We start from the raw sequence: 23,573 nt of genomic DNA on the forward strand, positions 1-23,573 counted from the left end.
TTGGACAATTTTCTGATATTCAGATAACCTCAAATTTGCTAGAGCTATGACCTTCTTGTTCTGCTTTCGGAAGTGCCTAATCAACAATTATTCTCATATATATATATATATATATTGTTTATTTTTCTGTGTGGCGAAAAATAACGTTCTCACCATGGGCAAAACTGTTTTTCCGGCTCTCAATCTTTTCTAGTCCTCGGCCTACGGCCTCGGACTTGAAAACCAATTTCGAACCGGAAAAGTCTCATTTTCGGCCCTAGGTGCGAAATATACTATTACCCACAACAAGATAGTATTCCTACTGGGAACAGGCGCGTGTCGATTTCAATTATTGAAATGTCTGCGAAATAAATGCTGTGATAGAATAACTGAGTCAATATTTTTAAAATAAACTTCATACAATCGCTGGATGTCCACTTGACCACGACATACTGGCTACTGAAATGGCAAGAATTGACCTGTCGATGTACAACATTCCCGCCTTTTTAATGACAGTGGTGCCAACATAACAATTACTACAAAATCGTCAGGTTAACATGCCGGTCCCTGTATGAGGTAATGAGATACTACTTACAGATAGAGTCCTGATTCTAAGGTGCACCAAAAGAGTAGATAGTTCTATATCTTCGGAGAATCCGTTCTTTAGAGGAACACTCCTATATCCGGTTCTTAACGCCACAATCTGAAAAAAATATCAAATTAAAAGTTAAAATTGTGGTTGATATTGGATTCTACTAAAATAAGAACGGACATTTTTCTAACATTGAAATTCTATCAAAAGCTTTGATTAACTAAACAATGAATGCACTCTGGTGGAGAAGGTATCAAACAGCAAAAATTATGGTTTAATTAATTTTTATTATGGTTTTCTCTAAATAAATTTGTGATATTTGTGTGTTTTCATTACAAGATCAATCATTCAGTGGGCACAGCACCATTATAAGAGTTTATAACAAAAAAGGTTGTTTCAAGTTCTATAGTGAGGTCCACGTTATAATGGCAGTGTTTGATTAGCAATGGTATTGCTATCATTCAACAAAGCGGATAGCACTATCTCTCTCTCGCTTTGCTTTGTTGCCAGATCGGCTTTTAACAATGTAGAATTAATAATTAACTAACAAGATATTTCATCTTTATTATGAAATAATTGAAAAATATAATTTCTTGTTTAATGAAATATAACTGATTATTTTAAACTAGAATGAACAGTTTATACTACATCAATAAACCTGTATCAGCTACCGTCTAAATAGAAGGCATTCATTTTTTTATTGATTGACAAGACAGTCGTTGTTCTGCTATCTTTCTCCACTATAGTGCAATTCACGTTATAATGGCAGTGGAAATGATAGGAATACAGAGTTCCCGATTCTCTGTTACCACCGCCTTCTATATTGGATGGCTGAGATTCTGGTAAATATGTACTGATGATTATTGTTAATAATAATCAATAATATCTCAAATTTGTTTCAGGAATCAGTTTTTTTACTTGAATATGTGTAACGCTAATGCGCCTCCATGGTGCACATTGGGTAACGCTAAATGGACTAGCATAAATATAATGGCGTTCAGACAAACTTATGTTCTCCTGACCGAAAACTATAATATTGGATTTATAATTATAAATCTTCTTTATAACCGAAGACCGACAACAGTAGGTCCCATTAGGTGTAAATGTTACTCTGTATGCCGACTGATGTTTAATGATAAGAGCCTCAATGAACTTGAAATAAATGCCAACACTCTTACAAACCTCATTGTTCAATATTACAACGAGTCGTTTTTGTCAGTCAATCCAAATAAGAGTAAATATATGCAATTTGGTTTTAAAAATTATTTCTTTGAACCGGTCATTAATATTGGAGACTCAAAGGTAGAAAATGTCATAGAAGCAAATCTTCTAGGTCTGGTAATTGACAGAAGCCTTTCTTGGGATGCTCATATTGAAAAACTTGCTATAAGTACTAATTTATTTGTCCTGCGAAACATCATACGCTATGTACCCCTAGACACGGGAAGAGTCCTATATTTTGCATTGATTTATTCACACATTTCTTATGGCATTGAACTTTGGGGAGCTACAACTTTGCAGAACATGAATAAAATAATTTATTTTGCAGAAAAGGGCAATAAGATACTTAGCAGGTTTAGGCTTTAACCGCTTTAACCACACTTGCTAAGATGCATTCAGAAATCTTTCAGTTCTCACAGTTCCTTGTATTTTCATTTATAAAGTGATTATGTTAGTGGTAAAAATATAAACAGCTTCACAACAAATTCAGATGTAGACCATCATAATACTAGGCATAGAAATAATATCAGTGTTCAGTATCATAGACTTTCTCTTTATAAGAAAAAGCCCAGTTATATTGGTGTGAAATTATTGAATAGGCTGCCAACTCATTTAAATCCTAGGACGCATTCCTTTAAAACAGACTTATATAGGTTCTTAGTTGATAAGAGTTACTATAGTATTGACGAATTTTTAAATGGAATTTAGTGTGTTTCAATGTTATTTATGTATGCCAATGTAATTTTAATGTATGATTTACATAATAACTTGCCGTGTGAATTATCTTTTATAAAGTTTTTGACTGTAAATCTTCCTGACGTTATTCAACTGTATGGAAATTTTCTGTATTATTGTTGAATAAAATGAATATTCTATTCTATTCTATTCATCTCAAAGAAATTGAAAATATACAGTGTATAGATAGATAGATAGATAAATGACTTTTATTTATACTTTACAATAAAAGTGATGTGGGCGAAATTGAGGCAATAGAAGCCCCCTCTTCCATTTAACCCACGATGATAAGTTACATAAAAATAATAAATAAATATATATGTAGGCATTTGAGGCTCATGAGCTTTATATGATTGTGTTATGTATCTGCCATACGCCAAATAAATAAATATCTCAAATATATTTTATTATTCATGAAAAATATCTTTCCATAATTAATTAATAAATTTTCATAACTGAGATAAAATATTTTGTGGTTCATTAGTTTCTACATAGTCGGGTTGGCAAAAGTGCGGATGAAGGAGAGGGTAGAGCTATCTGCTTTGTCCAATGACAGACAAAGAATTTGATCAGGTGCAGACTTTATTTATTTATTCATACTGATGTAGGTAGGCTAGCCCTACGTGGATATCATGTGAGCACGGTTGTCAAGGTGACTGTTTTAGCAACAAACTGTTTACAAGTAAATAACTAGTTGACGTTTTATGAGAGATGTTAAAAGATGGTGTTGTATTTTTACTTTCCTTGCCCTACAACTATAGGTAAGGAAAGTATTGCTTTCCAAAAAAATTAAGGTACCCTAATTTCAAGTTTTCTATACGTTTCAAGGTCCCCTGAGTCCAAAAACATGATTTTTGGGTGTTGGTCTGTGTGTGTGTGTGTATGTGTGTGTGTGTGTGTGTGTGTGTGTGTGTGTGTGTGTGTATATGTGTGTATGTCTGTGAACACGATAACTCCATTCCTAATCAACCGATTGACTTGAAATTTTAAGGTCCTTATACCATGAGGATCCGACAATAAGAAATTCAATAAAATTCAATTCAAGATGGCGGAAAAAATGGCGGATAATTACTAAAAAACCATGTTTTTCACGTTTTTCTCAAAAACGGCTTCAACGATTTTCTTCAAATTTATACCATGGATAGCTATTCATAAGCCCTATCAACTGGCATGAGTCTCATTTCTGGGAAAATTTCAGAAGCTCAGTAATATTCATGAGAAAAATGGCGGATAATGACTAAAAAACCATGTTTTTCACGGTTTTCTCGAAAACGGCTTTAACGATTTTCTTCAAATTTATACCATGGATAGCTATTCATAAGCCCTATCAACTGGCATGAGTCTCATTTCTGGGAAAAATTTTAGGAGCACCGTAATATTCTTGAGAAAAATGACAGTTACTAAAAAACCATGTTTTTCAGGATTTTCTCAAAAACGGCTCAAACGATTTTTTTTCAACTCATATCCTGTATAGTTATTTATCAGCTCTATCAACTGGCATGAGTCTTTTCCCTGGGAAACTAATGGGGGGTCCACCCCATCCTTGAGAAATTGACTTTGTAACCTCCTTCTCGTTCATGAGGTAGGTAGAGCAGTTTATAAAAAGAACACCGTCATAGTCAAGATATTTCATCTGTAGAACAGCTGTTTTGACGACTTTTAAAAAAATCTTCGAATTTCACAATAATTTACACAAAGGAGAAAGTAGTTTCTGAAAACAATTATAATATACACATATACAGTAGTCTGATTGTAGTTGCAAATATGTTGCCGCAAATCGTCATTATGTTATTCCCCTAAATTATTCTCATTTGAGAATGAGGCTTGCAGTTCAATGAGCAAGGAAAGTTGTGTGTGTGTACCACACCAGATTTTTATTTTTAATCTTGTTCAATGTAAACTTTTAATGAATAAAGTGTTAATTACAAAAGCACATTTATAACAATACTTTGATACACACAATATCATTCTCAACTAAAAGATTGGAAAATGAACAACAGGCTTTAAGCCCAAAACTGATCCTTTCCCAAATTTAGAAAGAAATTATCCAAAAATAAGTTATCCAAAAGTAAGTTGTCTTCATGATTTTTCTCCAATTTTGAGTCCAAAATATATAAACTAAGAATATAACGTGAATATCACTACAGTGAATATCATTCGACAAAGCAGATAGCGCTATCTTTCTCTAACTCTGCAAAGTTGCCAACTCGTTTTTGAACAATGTAGAAACATAATTAACCAATCACTCAGGCCCGGTTGCACAACAGCTGGTTAAATTTTAACCGTGATTAATTTCGTGAGAACCAATCAGAGAAGACGTTTTTGAAAAGACGGCTTCTCTGATTGGTTCTCGTGGAATTAATCACGTTGAATGAAAAAGACTAAGAAATTGTCAAAAAACCACTGATTTATTGATAATTAGAAAGACCGGTTTCGGTTATTACACCATTGTCAATCTCTGATAAACTAAAACTAAATACAAGAGCAGCAGAATTTAGTTTTAGTTATTATCAGAGATTGACAATGGTGTAATAACCGAAACCGGTCTTTCTAATTATCTAATACAAGAGCAGCAGAATTTAGTTTTAGTTTATCAGAGATTGACAATGGTGTAATAACCGAAACCGGTCTTTCTAATTATCAATAAATCAGTGGTTTTTTGACAATTTCTTAGTCTTTTTCATTCATTTTTTTTTTCTAAATACAAGAGCAGCAGAATTTAGTTTTAGTTTATCAGAGATTGACAATGGTGTAATAACCGAAACCGGTCTTTCTAATTATCAATAAATCAGTGGTTTTTTGACAATTTCTTAGTCTTTTTCATTCAATATGAATAATTACCACAATATCAACTTCTCAACTACACAAAAAAAAAAGAATTAATCACGGTTAAAATTTAATCGGCAAACGGCACTCAATCTCAATCATTAAAATTTATGATTGGATCACTGAAAATAATATCTTCTTGACTATAAAAAATAACTGATTATTTTAAACAAGAATGGACGGTAAATATTACATCAGATATACCGGTATCAGCTATCCTCTATAGAACGCAGTGGCAAGGCAGATAATCGGCAACGCTTTTATCTTATTTCACAGTCATTATAACGTGGATGATTTACATTAATTTACATTCATGAACAAGATAAAAATAAAATACTACATCAATTTGGAACGTTCATCACGAAACTCTTGTGATTGAATGTATATACTTTACTTCATGTGGCCCTACAGTCCATGATGAACTTTAGCCTCCTCAAGATGTCGCCTCCACGTCTCTCTATCTTGTGCTCTCTGCCGCCAGTTTGTTACTCCCAGCACACGTGGATCACCCATCACGTCACTAATCCATCTTCTCCTTGGCCTTCCTCTTCTCCTCGTCACAATCACTATTATATCATCCATTATTCTAACCGGTCCTCTTTCTTCAGCCATTCATACTACATGACCCAGCCATTCGATTCTTCTTGCTTTTATGGTGCGTATATTATTTTCTTCCCCGATTTTTTCATCTATCTCACAATTATATCTGCCTCGCCATATACCTTCGTCACACATTGGACCCCAAATTCTTCTGAACATCTTCCTCTCAAAACATCTCAGTGCTCTTTCATCTTTGCTCAATATCGTCCAAGTTTCAGCCCCATATATTACAACCAGGCTTTACCAATGTTCTATATATTTTTTCTTTTGTTTTACGGGCGATAAGTCTGCTCTTGAAAATTTTTTGGTTGGCAAAATAAGCTCGGTTGCCCATCATGATGCGATTGCATATTTCGTGGCTGGTTTTATTATCATTGGTCAGTGTTAGACCTAAGTATTTAAATTCACCGACGCCTTCCACTTCACAATCATATGATATTTTTAGGTTGATTGTTTGTATATAGATGACTGAATGTTAATTGAGGAAATTTCTTACCGGGTAGGTTGCCTGTCCAATGAAATTCTTGTCGCCAAACATATCTTCATCTTGCACCACGAAACGCAGCATCGCCAACTCCGGCTTGTGGACATCGAAGTCACAGAAATCGTTCCAAACCGGATTCAAACCGTTGTCAGCTACAAAACACAAAACTTTTCATTTACTCAACACATTTTGCAAAAATATTCAAGATTGTCAATCACAATTATTGTTTGCAACAGCTTCCTATAGTGTGGTCCATGTTATAAAGGCGGTGGAGGAAAATACAACGTTGCCGATCCTCTGTCTTGGCTATGCCTTCTATAGACGGTAGCTGATACAAGTTTATTGATTAAATATTAACTGTTCATTCTCGTTTAAAATAATCAATTATATTTTATTGAGCAATAAATTATACTTTTCAATAATTTCATAATGAATTTTTATAATAATTAAGATGAAATATTTTGTCAATTAATTATTAATTTGATATTGTTAAAGGACGATCTGGCAACAGAGCAAAGTGAGAGAGAGATAGTGATATCCGCATTGTTGAATGATAGACAAGGATAGCATAACATTTTTAACTAGAATGAACAGTTGATATTACATTAGATAAGTTATCCTCTAAAGAATGCAGTGACAAGGCAGAGAATCGGAAACGGTGTACTCCTGTACCTATCTTTCTTCACTGCACTATAAAGTTGACCTAGTAACGTTTCTTGTGCCGTTCTAAATGGAATTTGCTTGGACTTTTTGTAATTCAATATTAATATACTAGCTATTCCTCTAGTTTTTAGTGTTTTCTTGCATTCTGACTTCATGCTATGCTGACTATTGCCATAGAGGAAAGACAGCATAAGAAGATATCCCATGGTATATAGGTCGTTTATGTTTCAAAATTCAAGCCGATTACTGTTGACTACTGTCTTGGCTGGGTGAGAGTATAACAACGGTACAGTATGAGAGACTGATTACTGTCAACTACTGTCTAATATTACTGTCCTGGCCGGGTGAGAGTATAAGAACGGCACAGTATGAGAGACTATCAGCGTCACATAGCTTCACGAGAAAAAAAACTTATTGGACTATTTGTTTAGCATATAGAAAAGACAGGATAAGAAGATATCCTATGGTATTAGGTCGATTATGTTTCAAATTTCAATCTCAACTCAACTCGATAGTCCTAGTAACGTTTTTCTTGAAGCTATGTAAAGCTAGCAGTCTCTCATACTGTGCCGCTCTTACACTCTCTCTCACCCGGCCAAAACAGTAATAATATACAGTAGACGACAGTAATCGATTTGATCCAACAAAAAATCTGCTTGAAATTTGGAGCATAATCGAACTACCATGGGATATCTTCGAGGGTTAAGTGTAAGAGAGGGCCGACTGCGCCCTCACTTCGCCCTCCTAGGTCAAAAATTAGGCAGTCATTCTATTCTATTCTTAAGCTATCTCTATGCTACCACTCAACCTTGAAACATGATTACCCTGTAAATCGATTATTTCCGGCTGCGTCACACAATAAAATATTGAGATTATAATAATAGATCGTTTCTGTGACCAACAGTTTCTGTGGTTATTTTAAATGTAATTGCAACTTTATTATTCATTTATTTATTTTTAATGCTTCCCAGAGACTCAAATTAGAGTATAGGAATTGTCAAGATTTATAACACACATACGGTAACACAAAAATGAAAGAATTCACACAAAGGAACCATACCTAAACACAAACTCTTCCGTGTAAATCTTTTCAATTCCTTCTCAAAAACATTGATATCTTCACAATTTATCAAATGAGTAGGAAACCTTCTAATAAATTTAAAGTCCATATATGTTGGTTTTTTCTCAAAAATAGCTGTCCTGTGATACAGTGAAGCCCGGTATTCTTTATTTCGTGTATTGTATCCATGCGAATCAGCATTTCTAGTCTTTCTTTTAACATGCATAATCACCTCCAAGATATAAATAGAGGGAACGGTTAGAATGCCTAGTTCATTAAAGAGGTTCCTACAGGACTCTAAAGGCATAATACCTTTGATTGCTTTAATAATAACAACTTTTATTCACTTCATTGTACAATTTTACAAAGCATAAAACATAAAAAATATCAAGTGCACTCCTCATTAGGCTAGGCCTGCGTCGAGGAATGGTTCGTCTTATGAATTACAGAAAATATATAAGAAAAACGATTCAGCTGCTTCAAGTACTATATAGAGCTACATAAATAGTATTATCTTATGCCATTAAGCAATCTAAACAAAAATAATCATCTTCCACAAAAAGAAACAAATTGATTACAATGCTTAGTTTATATAGCCTAGTTTACAGAATAAAGTTAAACATATTTCAATGAAACAAAACGAAACGAAACAATTTATGAAGCCGATAAATACAGTCTTAACCTTCTACAGAAAATCGATAAGGAGGACTCTCTAGAAATATCGAAAGGTAAAACATTAAATAAACGAGGACCCTGAAAGGCTGCATGACCAGCCGCAGATGCAGTTACACATCTCGGCTCATACAGTTTCTCTCTGGCTTGACCACGAGTTGTATATCCATGTTCAGGAGTCACTGGAAAATTTAATGGTCTTTCAAATACATATTTTAATAAGTTCAATTTATATAGATCCTCAGGGCTTAGAACTTTGAATTCTTTATAGATTAGGAACTTTGAACAGCCTTTTTTTGGAGCTTGAACACGCTCTCCAAATTCTGGCAGGACCCACCCGACACAATAATGTGTGACACAGCGAATGTGTGAAATTATGTGTGAGTGGTAGACTGCCATTGTAAGTTTGGTATCATTTAATCTTTCAATTTAATTGCAACTGACCAACAGTCTTGGTAGTAAGTTTGACGCCGTGATCACAATCTGCGCCCAACACTTCGATCTCGACAAACGGACTGGCAGTGCCGCGCCCCGAACGCAGCAGATGGCGCGCGCCGATCACGCGCAGCGCAATCGCGATTGACTCCGTGGCGGCGGCTTGCGGCGCGTCGCAATCGGCGCCAAACATGGCGTCGGGCCGCAGCAGGTAGCCACAGCCTCCGTTCAGCCGGAACTTGCACTGGTTGATCTGCATCGGCTTGTCTACAAATAATAATAATAATATTTCAACACCATAATTAAGGAGTGAACATTTTGTGAAGTGAAGAACTACAAGACTCGACAAGATTAAGACTCAAGAATTCAAGATTCAAGATTCATTTTATTAACCATCAGGCTACAATTATAGCATTAGGCAAGTCATTTATACATTTTGAAAGTACACACAATTGGATAGAAAATCATACATGATAAAGCATATTTATATTACATTCAAGTTAGGTATTTAGATATTCCTCAAGTGAGTAAAAGGCATTATTTTTCAGATAACTGTATATAACTTTCTTAAATTATTAACCATCAGGCTACAATTATAGCATTAGGCAAGTCATTTATACATTTTGAAAGTACACACAATTGGATAGAAAATCATACATGATAAAGCATATTTATATTACATTCAAGTTAGGTATTTAGATATTCCCCAAGTGAGTAAAAGGCATTATTTTTCAGATAACTGTATATAACTTTCTTAATTATTAACCATCAGGCTACAATTATAGCATTAGGCAAGTCATTTATACATTTTGAAAGTACACACAATTGGATAGAAAATCATACATGATAAAGCATATTTATATTACATTCAAGTTAGGTATTTAGATATTCCTCAAGTGAGTAAAATGCATTATTTTTCAGATAACTGTATATAACTTTCTTAAATTTATTTGGAAGCAAATTCCTGGTTGTTTGAGGCAGTTTATCATACAATATATACTGCTGGTAAGTATGGCTTCTCAAAGTTTTAGTAAGTCTTATTTGTGGTGCTACAATGTTTCTACTGTTCCTGGTATTATATGCATGGAAGTCTTCATGAATAAAAAAATTTTCTGACTTTCCTTGACGTAAATCCTTCTTCTTCTTCTTCTTCTTCTTCTTTGGCTGTGCCTTATCCAATTTAAATGGGGTCGGCATTCATTTCTCTTAGTCTGCCTCTCCACGTAAATTTTCTTCGACGTAAATTGAATTGGAATGAATGAAGAGAGATGGGAGAGATGGAAGGATTAGTATACCTAAATTAGGGAAATGTGGCCTCGATTAATCTCTCTGTGTTAGTTCTAGGATAGCTCTAAAAGCCTTTTTTGCCATAGGAACACTGTTTTTGAATGAACAGAATTACCCCATAGACGCATACCATAACTCAAATGTGAGTGGAGGAGCCCAAAATAGGTCAATATGAGTGTATCTAAATACACGCAATTACTCAGTTTTCTCAATAAATAGATTATTTCGGACTATGTGTAACCTTATCTAAATTTAGGAGAGGAATAGCAAAAGGTTACCTTATTTTTTTCTCTCCCTATGATGATGTACTTATTGTATGAGTCAATAAAGAATCATGAATCGAAGTTGAAATATCAATCAATCTTTATTGTTGTCATCGAACGTTACAATAATGTTTTGAACAAAAGTCATGTGAAGCTAACATACATAATGTACCACAATACTTCTTTACCTTAAATATAGAAATTGAAATTTAATTCTTTCATTTTCATGGGAACAAAAGCGAAGCTTGTTTATTAGTTTACAGTTAGACTAAACATTCTGTCAGAAAAAGGAAAAATAAAAATGTACACAGCAATTCTAAGACCAATAGTGACATATGGGGTCGAAATATGGGGCATAATAATGATTATTAATACAATATAATAATATGAATGATATTGTAACCTATGTAGCAATGTATAGATAAATAATAGCATGGACATCAACTAGAAGAGAAGAAGGTCTGCTACAGAGATGGGAAAGAAACATTTTTGGAGCAATAAAGGAAAATGAAATATGGAGGATAAGAACAAACGATGAAATGGAAGATTGTTCGAGGAGACCAGTATTTTATCTGTTGTGAAAAATATGAGGCTGAGATGGGCTGGTCATGTGCACAGAATGCCGGAAGGGAGGGTGCCAAAGATGGTGCTGGGAGGCAAACCCGGAGGAAGAAGACTACAAGGAAGACCAAGAAAGCGGTGGGTTGACTATGTGGTGGAGGATTTGCGAAGACTGGGTGTAAGAAGGGATATACACAACTAGCGCCCTGCGGTCAAATGGGATTGATACACGGCTCCGATACACACGTACACTGTTTAAGTCGTGACGTCATCACTGCCAGTCACATTATTTGTCTGTCTGTCTCTCTCTCTCTCTCGAAAAGAGAGATATCTTTTCAAGATATTGAAAACTAAAACCCCTAAGTATCTGGCAGTAGAGTACCGTTACTTGGGGGTGATTTTGGTCGTGGAGGAACGCGACATGGATCCCATCTGCTGGCTTTCCCAACACATAGGACTGTTATGTACAACAAGTCGTTCCTTGTGCCAGCCTGTAGTTTATGGAATTCTCTGCCTGCTGAGCTAAGGCTTGTTGAGAGACATCGTCGGTTCGGCGCGGCTGTCTTGCGGTGGATCAGAGGTGGTGGACTCGGCTGGAATGTTCACTGAATCTCAACGTGTGTGTTGGTGTGTGTGTGTGTGTGTGTGTGTATGTGTGTCCTTTCTTCCTTCTTTAATTTATTCCTCTCTTTCTTCTTTTCTATTTCTATCGAAATTATCTATGGATTTTTAACTGACGTTTCTTCCGTTTTAATTTTTCATTTTCCCCTTTTTTCTTATTGTATTCTTTTCACTGATTCAAACTAGAAATATATTTTTTCTTTCTTTCATTCGCTATTTGGAAGTTTTTTATTATTTTGTAAAATTAGTTTTTTTTATCTTATAATCTTTGTTGTACAGTGTTTTAGTTTTACTTGGAATTGTATTGGAGGGCTAAGTGTAAGAGAGGGCCGGCTGCGCCCTAACTTCGCCTCCTAGGTTTTTAATAAAGGCAGCTAATCAATCAATAAAATCTCGCTCCCTCTCTCTCTCACTCTCTCTGGAAGTGATAACGGTAAATAAACTTTCTGACAACCATCTGCTTTATAACGACCATTCCTTCCTATTCGACTCGAAAAGTGTTCCATTGATTTATCTCGACTTGTGATGAATTTTGAAATCATGAATACATCGAATTTCCAGCTCTGACAGTATGTTGAAAAGGTTGACGACCGGGAATCCCCCGGTTTGTCAGAACCACACCACCCCATCAACTTTTCGATAATTAGCACGTATTGATTCTTCCAGGCTGTCACCATGAGTGAGAAAATGAACAGTGTTGATATGTTTGCTAAGCTGAGTGACGGAGGTTCAAAGTTATTAGTATTTGAAGGTTTCAAGTATTCAAAAAATATATCTTTATCCATCACCCACTTTGTTTTTGTCATTAAAACAAAATTCATAAATGAAAATTCAAAACATTAGAATGAATCATGTGTTTGAATGTTAGAATGAGACGATGTGTTTGCTAGAACGAATTTGAGAGAGATTATTCATTCAAGATGACTGTATCTTAATGTTCGAACAATCATGGTTATAGCCCAATCTTTCAATATCAATTAGAATGGAATTATAGGATAGAAATATGTATCTCATTAGCTTGTTTAATAAATGTGGTCATAATAGAGTAGTGTTTTGCTTAAAGCTTCCTTAGGATACTGTAGTGAATTTGAATTTCACTCCTTCAAATTTATTTTGTCAATCGAAACAATTAATTACAATTTCAAAGAAAATTCAATTTCAAAGAAATTTCAGACGGGGAACGTAATATCGGCTGCTAGTGAGAGCGAAATGGCATCACTCGTGATGACGTCACGGACGTTCACTTTGTTACGTTCAATCTGCGAGTGCTCAAACACATTCTGACCCCTGGGCGCAAGATGCGGATTCCCGTAAGAAGATGGAGAAGAACAGCAGAATGTCGAGAGGGATGGGAGGATGTGGTTGTGAAGGCTAAGGCCCTAAATGGGCTATAGTGCCAATAATGATGATGATGATGATAATGGGTTAGACTAAACATGCATTAAAAATACTCTAGAAGAATGCATTTCGCTTCAAAACAACAGGAATATTGATTTTCAACTTGAAATAAGATATAATCATTCAAAATTAAAGTTCTAAATTCAAAATTAATTGTTTCAAGTTTTTGTGTTTTGTTTCAATGTCGAAGTTAGTGAAGAATTGAAAAGTCGTACATAACCTTTATTTGGACGATTTATTTTATGAAATTGGGATGAAAAGAAGTTTTGGACTGTAGTCTGTTTCTTTGTCCTTAAGTTGATTGTAAATGATGAATAATTAAATAAATAATTAACAGGAGGTTGAAAGGATGATAGTATAGATTATTAAAAGTAAAAAATGATCATGTTATGAAGTGTATCAACTTTATAGATAAGTATTTGATGAAAAATGAAAATTACCAGCAGTCTGATAGTTGAGAGCGACCATTTGACAGCCTGCATTCCACACTGGAACTGGATTGTAGTTGGATGAGTCTATGCGTTGCCCTTTCGGGTACACTCGGCTCAGCTGGTGCTAGTAACAAATACATTCATACAGTAATCTATCCAATTAATGTAATAGTATATTTTGAACAATTCATTTGTTCATGTAGTACGGAATGATATTATATTCATACAAAAAATGCAATCAATTTAATGGTATCTTGTGAACAATTAATCTATGATAATCGTAAGAATTACATTCATACAATAATATAAGTCGAATTAATGCAATATAATCTATAGTGAGGTACACGTTATAATGGCAGTGTTTGATTAGCGATGGTATTGCTATCCTTGTCTATCATTCAACAACGGATAGCGCTATCTCTTTCTCGCTTTGCTCTGTTGCCAGATCGTCTTTTAACAATCTAAGATTAATAATTAATTAACAAAATATTCCATCTTAATTATGAAAATTCATTATGAAATTATTGAAAAATATAATTTCTTGCTTAATAAAATATGATTGATTATTTCAAACAATAATTCAAGTTAATATTACATAAATAAACCTATGTCATCTACCGTCTATAGAAGGCATTGACAAGACAGAGGATCGGCAACGTTGTTCTCCTATCTTTCTTCACTGCCATTACAACGTGGACCTCACTACAGTGCAGAATTCATTCATGATAATCAGACAACGCAGGGTTTAAAAATCGAGTGATTTAGATACTTTGCAAACCAGAGGCACGGGTTCGAATCCCGGCCCAGGCAAGATATTTTTCTCGGGCCACGGCCGTGTTTCGGATGGACACGATAAGCTGACGGTCTCGGCTGCCTAAAAGCAGTTTAGTAGTGTCAGAGGTGCTGAAATTGATCAGATGCGACCGGAAAATTCTGTCATCATATCTGAGCAAGCCAGGCCACTCGGCATTATTAGGGCCGGTTTCCGAGCTCGGGATTTAGCGAAGTTCTAGACTTTAAACAGCTGGAGTCAGAAAATTGGCTTTCCAAAATGGGGCGTAGTCGTAGTCCACGTTTAAATTAAATTTCGAAAAACCAGAAATTGAATACAAAATAAAATAAAGAGAAAATAGCGTAAAGTTTCAGCTATTTTGAATTATTTAGGAATGTTTTATTACGTCAAGAAAAAAAAGTTTCCAATTATAGAAATGACTAAAAAATAAAGATGCATCATTAACAGCCGTCCGTTAGTCTGCATGCAAACGTTTGTTTCTTTCTCCTTAGGATTGCCTTATTATCTCTCAATGATATTTACATTTAGCATAATGAAATTAGGCTATACCTGGTGATACTTGTAGAAGAACTTGCTCTCTTGCTGGCACATGATTTTCTCAGCCTTGGTCTCAGGAAACGAAGACATTTCATTGTAGATGAAGCCTTTCTTCTTGATCCTCTCCATATTGAAAGCTACCGATCTACAATAGATGATAAGAGACGATATTTCTTTGGCGACTCTCCACGTTTTTTCCATTTCTCTATTCTGGTTCTCCTGCAAAAATATGCGAAAGAGATCGTTGAAATAGAGCTGACAATCAAGTTCACTTCTCAAGAATTTGTTCGCTTTGTAATAATTAATATAATGCCCTTGTGAAAGTGTTCAATCACATGAATATCCCTGGAAAGCATATCTAGTACATAATTACTAGTCGTTCTGTGAACAGTAGACCTCGCGCAGTTTTCTCATCCACAAGTATCTGATGTCACCTGTTTGAAATGTTAACAAACGCAGTTCACGTTTGAATTTGTATTCCATATGATATAATTCATCCAGTTCCGTGATAATTTTTCCTTCTGATGAAAATTAATTTTTTACAATCCAAAATATTATAAATTCTTCAGCATAACTTAGTTCATTTGATTATTTCTAATCACCTATCAACTTGTTTTTTTTTCAAATGTGAGAATATTGATACTGATGGGCACGCATAATAATACCTTTACTGAAAACAAAATATTGAAACCAAAGACCTTAAAAATGCATTTAAGGTCTTTGATTGAAACTATAGATCTTATAGAAAAAATAGACACGGCTTCTCCAGAACATCTGTTTAATCCACTTGTCAGCTGATTGATTATAAATTATTCTATAGGCTGAATAATCTCATCTTCACAGTGGATGATATATATAGTGATATCAGAGTATGGAGAAATTCCTTTTCTTTCCATATTATCCTTAAAATGCAAAATTTCAAAAAAACCTTGTGTATACATCGACGCGCAGTTGAAAAAGGAATATTCCTGCCAAATCTCATCGAATTCTAAAGTTTCAAGTTCTTATTGGGCCAGTTGAACATAGAAGTTACATATAGCCAAGTCGCAATTCACATTGAAGAAACATACAATAGATTGCACAGGTGCAACAAATACAATAAACAATGATAAATAAAACAGATCAGTTAAAGCAAATTTACAATTAGATCAGATAATTTAGTGGGTATTAATAGACAAAACAACTGGTGTGGTACATAGTCTGAGTGTCACCATTTTAAAACACATGTTGCGTGGGGAGTGTTAGATTTTTAAAGTCATAGTACAGTAGTATTTCCAATTTGAGTAGGATCCCCATTCACACCCACCGTCAAATAACCTTTGTGTATGAGATATTAAGCCGTTCTCGGACTTTTCACCCACTCTGTATAGGTGTCGTGTCACCGAGAATCGGTCAACTGGAGAGAAACGAGCAATCGCCGTCAATCACTCACCCGGAAACTAGCCGACTGTGCAGTCCTCTCGATGGCGGCCATCCACTCGAGAGCCTGGTCACGTGACTGGCATGCCACCTCGAAGCTGGTGCAGCGGTTGGGGTTCTGGATGCGCAGCACCCACTCGAGGCCGGTCACCGCACCCCCCGACACCTCCACTATCTCCACGACAGCACCCATCACGTCGAGGCTGCCCTTCTGAAGACTGCCCAGTAGCATCGAGTCACCTGACTACACACATTTACTAATTATTACACTTTTTCCATTATGATTGTAATTGAAACTATAGTGATGTCCAAGTTATAAATACAGTATTTGATTGACAATAGTGTTGCTAACCTAACCTAACAAACACAGTATTTGATTGACAATAGTGTTGCTAACCTAACCTAACCTAACAAATACAGTATTTGATTGACAATAGTGTTGCTAACCTAACCTAACCTAACAAATACAGTATTTGATTGACAATAGTGTTGCTATCCTTTTCTATCATTCTGCAAAGCAGATAGCGCCTTTCTAGCTTTGTCAGTTTGCCTGAAATACATTAGTATAGCTTTTATTTGATATTCAAATTAATTATATTATATAAAACTTCAGTTCATCCATTGATGACACAAATTTCATTTATAAAATACCGGGTGATTACAAATGAAATAGACAACTTCAATAACCTGTACAAAATTAAACTGGTGTATTTCAACATAGTGAGTGATATAGGTTTGTAGGGAATTTCTTAAAGTTTATGTTGGTAGAACTGTTGCTGGCTATTGTTGGCTGCTCCGTGTTACAACAGCCACTTTAGTTTAGCAATATGGCCGCTACTCAAGTGGAGAAAGCTTATTGTGTTCTTGAATTAGCCAAAACAAACTCTGTTACTGTTGTGCAGCGTCATTTCAGAACAAAATACGGTAAACCACCACCAACAAGGCAATCAATTTATGACTGGTATGAACGTTTTGAAAGCAGTGGATGTGTGTGTAAGAAGAAGAGTACCTTCTGTTACAGAAGAAAAAATTGATAGTGTTCGTGATGTTTTTGTACGAAGTCCAGGAAAATCGACTAGATCAGCGAGTTTAGAATTGCAAATTCCTCAACCTACTGTGTGGAAAATTCTGCGGAAACGTTTGAAAATGACACCTTATAAATTGCAGTTAGTACAAAGTTTAAATGACAATGATAAAGTTGTACGTAAAAATTTTTATCAAGAGATGCAACATTGTCTTGAAAATGACGACACATTGTTTAATCGCCTAATTTTCAGTGATGAATGCAATTTTCACATTAGTGGAAAAGTTAACAGACATAATGTACGAGTATGGGGTACAGAAAACCCAAGAGAGACTGTACAGCATATACGCGATTCTCCTAAAGTGAACGTGTTTTGCGCTTTATCTTGTGAAAAGGTTTACGGGCCTTTCTTCTTCCAAGAACCATCAGTAACCGGAAGAATTTATCTGGACATGTTAACCGAATGGTTAATGCCTCAACTCCATGAAGATAGTTGTAACTTCATTTTTGTACAAGATGGAGCTCCGCCTCACTGGTACTCAGACGTCAGAGGGTATCTGGATGAACATCTTCCTAGACGATGGATCGGCCGTGCAAGTGAGGAAAACGTTGTGTTTCAGCCGTGGCCACCTCGTAGTCCGGACCTAACGCCCTGCGACTTTTTCTTGTAGGGCTATGTAAAAGACAGAGTTTTCGTACCACCGCTTCCTGTTGATATCGATGATCTCAAACAACGAATCACAAATGCTCTTGCTACAGTTAACCGTAAGATGCTTAGTCGTGTGTGGTCAGAATTTGACTACCGTGTTGATATCTGTCGTGTTGCAAATGGTGCACACATTGAACATCTGTAAATTTTCAATAAAAACTTCAAGAATTCTTCTATGTAATCATGTAAGTAATGATCTAAACTTTTAAATAATAAATTCTCTACAAGCTATTCAAACTGTCTATTTCATTTGTAATCACCCGGTATATCACATGTTAAGAGCAAAACTCAACTTATGTATGTACTCAACACGAATACGTTCTTATGAGAGCTAGAAGGGCCTGAATTCTGGGGCCCTTCAATGTGCTACGTAATGATTCGTGGCCATCCTTGAACTCGTATGTATTCTATGATAGCCAGTAAGGCCTGGGATGATTTGCATGGTATTTCAACGAGAGTTTTCTCCATTTATATTTCATTTTATGGAATAATTCAATTTCAATTCAATTCAAAAAGTTATTTATTTCACAAGTCTTACAAGCAATCACAGTGGTAGCCTACATCATAAAATAAGAATACACTTTACAATAAAAATAAGACAATGTCAGCACCACAGAAATGACAGCGACATACAAATATATATCAATCAATCAATGAATAGTTTTTTATTTTTCCTTCATACAATGCATACATAAATGTATAATTACATAAATACAATTGACAATTAACAATATAAGTAAAAGTAAAATAGTATTATTATTAAATACGGAAAGTCCCTGAAAAGGTTAAAAACCTGAGCGCAGAGGCCGAGTGTTATTACTAAAACAAAATTATTTCTAAGATAAATAAAATTGGTTGATTCCTATTAACATCTAAATTTGAAAAAATACAAAGAAGGAAAGTAAAAAAAAGTAAGAAAATACGAGATAGTAAAATAAAAAAGCAGACATTCTTGAATGATTGTGAACTTATCCTAGTTACAATATTACAAGAAATCACTTATCCTAGGATGTGAAGAAACAATCCATAAATCTATCTCTCTCAGAAGTCTTCCATTCAAATTATCTGTTATAAAAAAGTAGGTATCACATTTATAAGCTTATGAACAATATAATCAAACTGTCTTCTACAAATGGATAGAACTGCATTGTGTGGTTCAAAGGTAATGGTTGAGGGACGGAGATTGTAAGGCGATATACGGAGGTTGAAAAGTTCTCTATGTTTATTAATGTAAATAATCAAATTCTTTATATACAGCTGCTCAACCGTCAATACATTCAATTCAATAAAAATACTGTCACTTGGAAATCGTTTAGGTTTGCCCAAAATTGCCTTTAATAATGCTTTTTGGATGGTGAATATCTTATTGAAGTGATTCGAATAAGATGCACCCCAAATTTTTATACCATACTGAAGTGAGATTGAATGTAGGCAAAGTAAACTAAGTATATTAAGAAATATTTACTCTCGCAGAGGCATTACTGCCTGTGTGCGAGAATGAGTCTAAGGTAGGAATAGGCATATATAAATATTTCGCAGTACTTGCACAGATCGGTTAGGCTTGTTGACATTTCAATAATAGTGACACTAAACCCCCCCCCCCCCTGAGAATGAAACTATATTTCTCCCCCTATCCCTATGCCACCCCCTAGAAACCCAAGAAACCCCTTCCCACCCCCCATAAGTGACGTTCCCCCTATCCAAACCCAACAAACAGACGAAGAAACAGATCACCCACAAAGGCGTGAAAACTCCAACACCCATACACACACACACACACACACACACACACACACACACACACACACACACACCTCAAAAAGAGAGAATCAGGTGATTCAGAACAATAGCCAGTATAATGATTAAAATTTGTAATAGTAACCGGTGATAGAATGTGTAAAGACTTATGATTTTATTAGTTTTTTAGCTCATTTGAATCCAGCCCTAGAATCTAAACTCTGAAGTAATCAATCTTTCACAACTCTCGCTTCTACCGATACCCCGAATCCACCTTTTAATTGCTATTTTGAATGCAGATGTTTTATAGTTAATGAAGTCTGTTGCAGCTATAGGTAAGTTTTTTAACAGAACATGGGCTATGGGCTATAATAACTATTAACCACATAACCTAAAGCATTTTAAAATGTACTTTACTGTTTCACTTGGGTGGGCCTTTATGGAAGCGCCGCCATTGCTACGGACATTACTTACTCTTTACATATGTAAATATAATTTACTTATCCACAAAATTTACTACATGGTGAGAGAATTGATTAATTTTTAAAATGTCATAGAAATATGAATGAAATGGATTAGAATAGCCTTACTTTTGATTTCAAAGTGCAATAGATGAATTTTCTCTTTTGAATAATAAATTAAATAATACATACTACAGGGGGAATTTGGGCAAACATTAAATAAACTAGTGTACTAGATGGTGGGAAAATGTAATAGAACAAGTGCATTTTTATGTACAACTTAAACTATGTACTATGTTACTTTGACGCTCCGCTTGTAGATGCTGCAAAAAACAAACTAGCTTGTTCCAAAGTTTGACGCCACGCTCCGCTCCGCTCTGCGAGTAGATGCTTCCAGTGTGTTGCAACTCATTACTTAACATGATATTGTTCACGTCGCTCCTCAACGCCACGCTCCGCTCCGCTCCGCGAGTAGACGCTTCCAGTGTGTTGCAACTCATTACTTGACATGATATTGTTCACGTCGCTCCTCAACGCCACGCTCCGCTCCGCTCTGCGAGTAGACACTTCCAGTGTGTTGCAACTCATTACTTAACATGATATTGTTCACGTCGTTCCTCAACGCCACGCTCCGCTCCGCTCGGCGAGTAGACGCTTCCAGTGTGTTGCAACTCATTACTTAACATGATATTGTTCACGACGCTCTTTAACGCCACGCCACGCTCCGCTTTCAGTGTGTTTGTACCCTTACACCTTCGCCCGGCCAAAACAGTAATAATGGACCATAGTAATCGGTTTGAGTTAACAATAAATCGGCTTGAAATTTGGAACATAAACGACCCATACCTTGTTATGCTATCTTTCTCTATGGTCTCCTGTAGGCAATAATAGACTTACACTATCATCTCTCTCTTGCTGGGGTTCCACGTCCTCCACATAGGACGAAGGAAACCAGTGCTGTCTTTTGCCGCCATAGTCACCGCGCCACCAACCGCCATCTTGTTTGTTGACGTTGGTAATGATGGCGTGCTTGCAGAACGACAGCTCATCGTCCTGTTTCGCCTGGTAGTCAAAAATCGCCTTCACTGTGATCTGCAAAGTGATGTATTAAAATGAAATAGGAATAATTTTCTCCTACAATAGTTGGTCAACCAAATGATGCTATGAATTTAAAAATACATACAAATTGTGATTTTGAGAAATGGAAGGATTGTGCATGCCCTCAACTAAAAAATGAAAAATCTATAAAGTATCTGGGCATCATGGTTGATTGTAACCTTAAGTGGGAGCCTCATATAGAATATATTTGTAAACGCTTAAAATTTATTTCCTTTATCTTTTATAAAGTCCGTAAAATATTAGACATTAAATTACTTAGGGTCCTTTACTTTGCCTATGTTCAATCGGTGCTGCAATATGGGTTAGTGGTATGGGGAGGAGCGTATGATGTTTTCATGAATAAAATTTTTACATTTCATAAAATGATAATAAAAGCAATTCTTAATAAGTCAAGGGCTTTTTCTAGTAGTGAAACATTTGCCGAATTTAAAGTGATGACAGTACGTCAAATTTATATAAAGAAATTTCTCTATTATGCATGGATGAGGAAGGAGGAATTTACAGTCAATAATAACGTTTCTATGTATAACCTGAGAGTTACATCTCATAACATTTATAATATTAAATATTCAGATTTGACAATAGTGCGAAGACAATTGGGGTATCTTAGCTCAAAAATAATAAATATCATGCCAAATGCATTGTCAGAATCTCTTTCTAATAGGGGTATACAGAGGATGGAACAGATAAATAAGTGGGTGATACAAAAATTTTTCTTCGACATCAGTCAAATATTATAATTACTAGTAATTTATTGTTAACTTCGATTTTTTGTAGCTTTGATTATTAGTAAATAAATTTTTATATTGTCTAAACAGCTGATACTCTCACTCAGCGGTCAGGGTTTTGCCCTTGCTGGGTGGTGCCATGTAATTTCAATTTATTTGTAAAATAGCATAATATTATAATCTAGAATATTTCTTTTGTAAGTTTTTTATTTTGTATTTGTTTTTATGGGCAATAAAGATGTTAAAAAAAATTATGATTTTTTCACTTGACAATGTATCTAATGAGTTGAATTGAAACTATAGTGAGGCTCACGATTATAATGGCAGTGTTTGATTAGCAATGATATTGCTATCCTTGTCTATCATTCAACAAAGCGGATAGCGCTATCTCTTTCTCGCTTTGCTCTGTTGCCAGATCGTCTTCTAACAATGTGGAATTGATAATTAATCAACAAATTATTTCATCTTAATTATGGAAATTCATTATGAAATTATTGAAAAATATAATTTCTTGCTTAATGAAATACAATTGATTATTTTAAACAAAAATGAACCGTTAATATTAAATCAATAAACCTGTATCAGCTACCGTCTATAGAAGGCATCGACAAGACAGAGGATCGGCAACGTTTTTCTCCTATCTTTCTCCACTGCCATTAGTTATGATTCAATACCGGATGTTTCAAAAAGAATGACCCAATTTTAAACAGCTATATTTATTTTTCAAAAATCGTGCCAGACTGTTCGCAAGATGTCTTCTCGGCCTGTAGCTACTGCATCAGTTATCCTGGTTTCTAGCTCCTCAATATCAAGTGCTAAGGAAGGAACATAAACACGATCTTTAACGTAACCCCCAGAAAAAATCTCACGGTGTTATGTCAGGGGACCGTGGAGGCCAGGAATGCATAGCCAAGTCTTGCATTCCTGTGCGCCATATCCAACGTTGGTGTTGAGGAAATGGCGTAAATCCTTGTGCCATGTGGAGATGCCGTATTTCTGTGGTGATACGTTAGAGATCGTGTTTATGTTCCTCCCTTAGCACTTGATATTGAGGTGCTAAAAACCAGGATAACTGATGCAGTAGCTACAGTCCGAGAAGACATCTTGCGAACAGTCTGGGATGAATTTGGCTACCGTCTAGATGTCGTCCGAGCCTCAAAATGAGGGCACAAAGAACACTTACATTACATCAACATAAACTTGAAACTTCTATGAGTA

At 35.4% G+C, this 23,573-nt stretch overlaps 1 protein-coding gene across 6 annotated transcripts in view; it reads right to left on the reverse strand.

The window, feature by feature from the left end:
• The window catches only part of LOC111051096 (1-phosphatidylinositol 4,5-bisphosphate phosphodiesterase gamma-1-like), a 102,698-nt gene that overhangs the window by 10,544 nt on the left and 68,581 nt on the right, over positions 1-23,573 (reverse strand). For all 6 annotated transcript variants that reach the window (XR_005571696.1, XR_005571695.1, XR_005571694.1 and 3 more), the window contains exons 16-22: positions 21,406-21,600; positions 16,591-16,821; positions 15,171-15,377; positions 13,838-13,952; positions 9,277-9,534; positions 6,450-6,589; positions 575-682 (exon numbers count right to left, since the gene is read on the reverse strand). Coding sequence is in view for 2 of the 6 variants with exons in the window: in XM_039431757.1 (XP_039287691.1) it covers positions 575-682; positions 6,450-6,589; positions 9,277-9,534; positions 13,838-13,952; positions 15,171-15,377; positions 16,591-16,821; positions 21,406-21,600 (1,254 nt within the window). In the remaining 4 variants the exon portion in view is untranslated. The remainder of the gene's footprint in view (positions 1-574; positions 683-6,449; positions 6,590-9,276; positions 9,535-13,837; positions 13,953-15,170; positions 15,378-16,590; positions 16,822-21,405; positions 21,601-23,573) is intronic.

Source organism: Nilaparvata lugens, chromosome 6 (genome assembly GCF_014356525.2).
Source record: "Nilaparvata lugens isolate BPH chromosome 6, ASM1435652v1, whole genome shotgun sequence".
NCBI classification, from domain to species: Eukaryota; Metazoa; Arthropoda; class Insecta; order Hemiptera; family Delphacidae; genus Nilaparvata; species Nilaparvata lugens.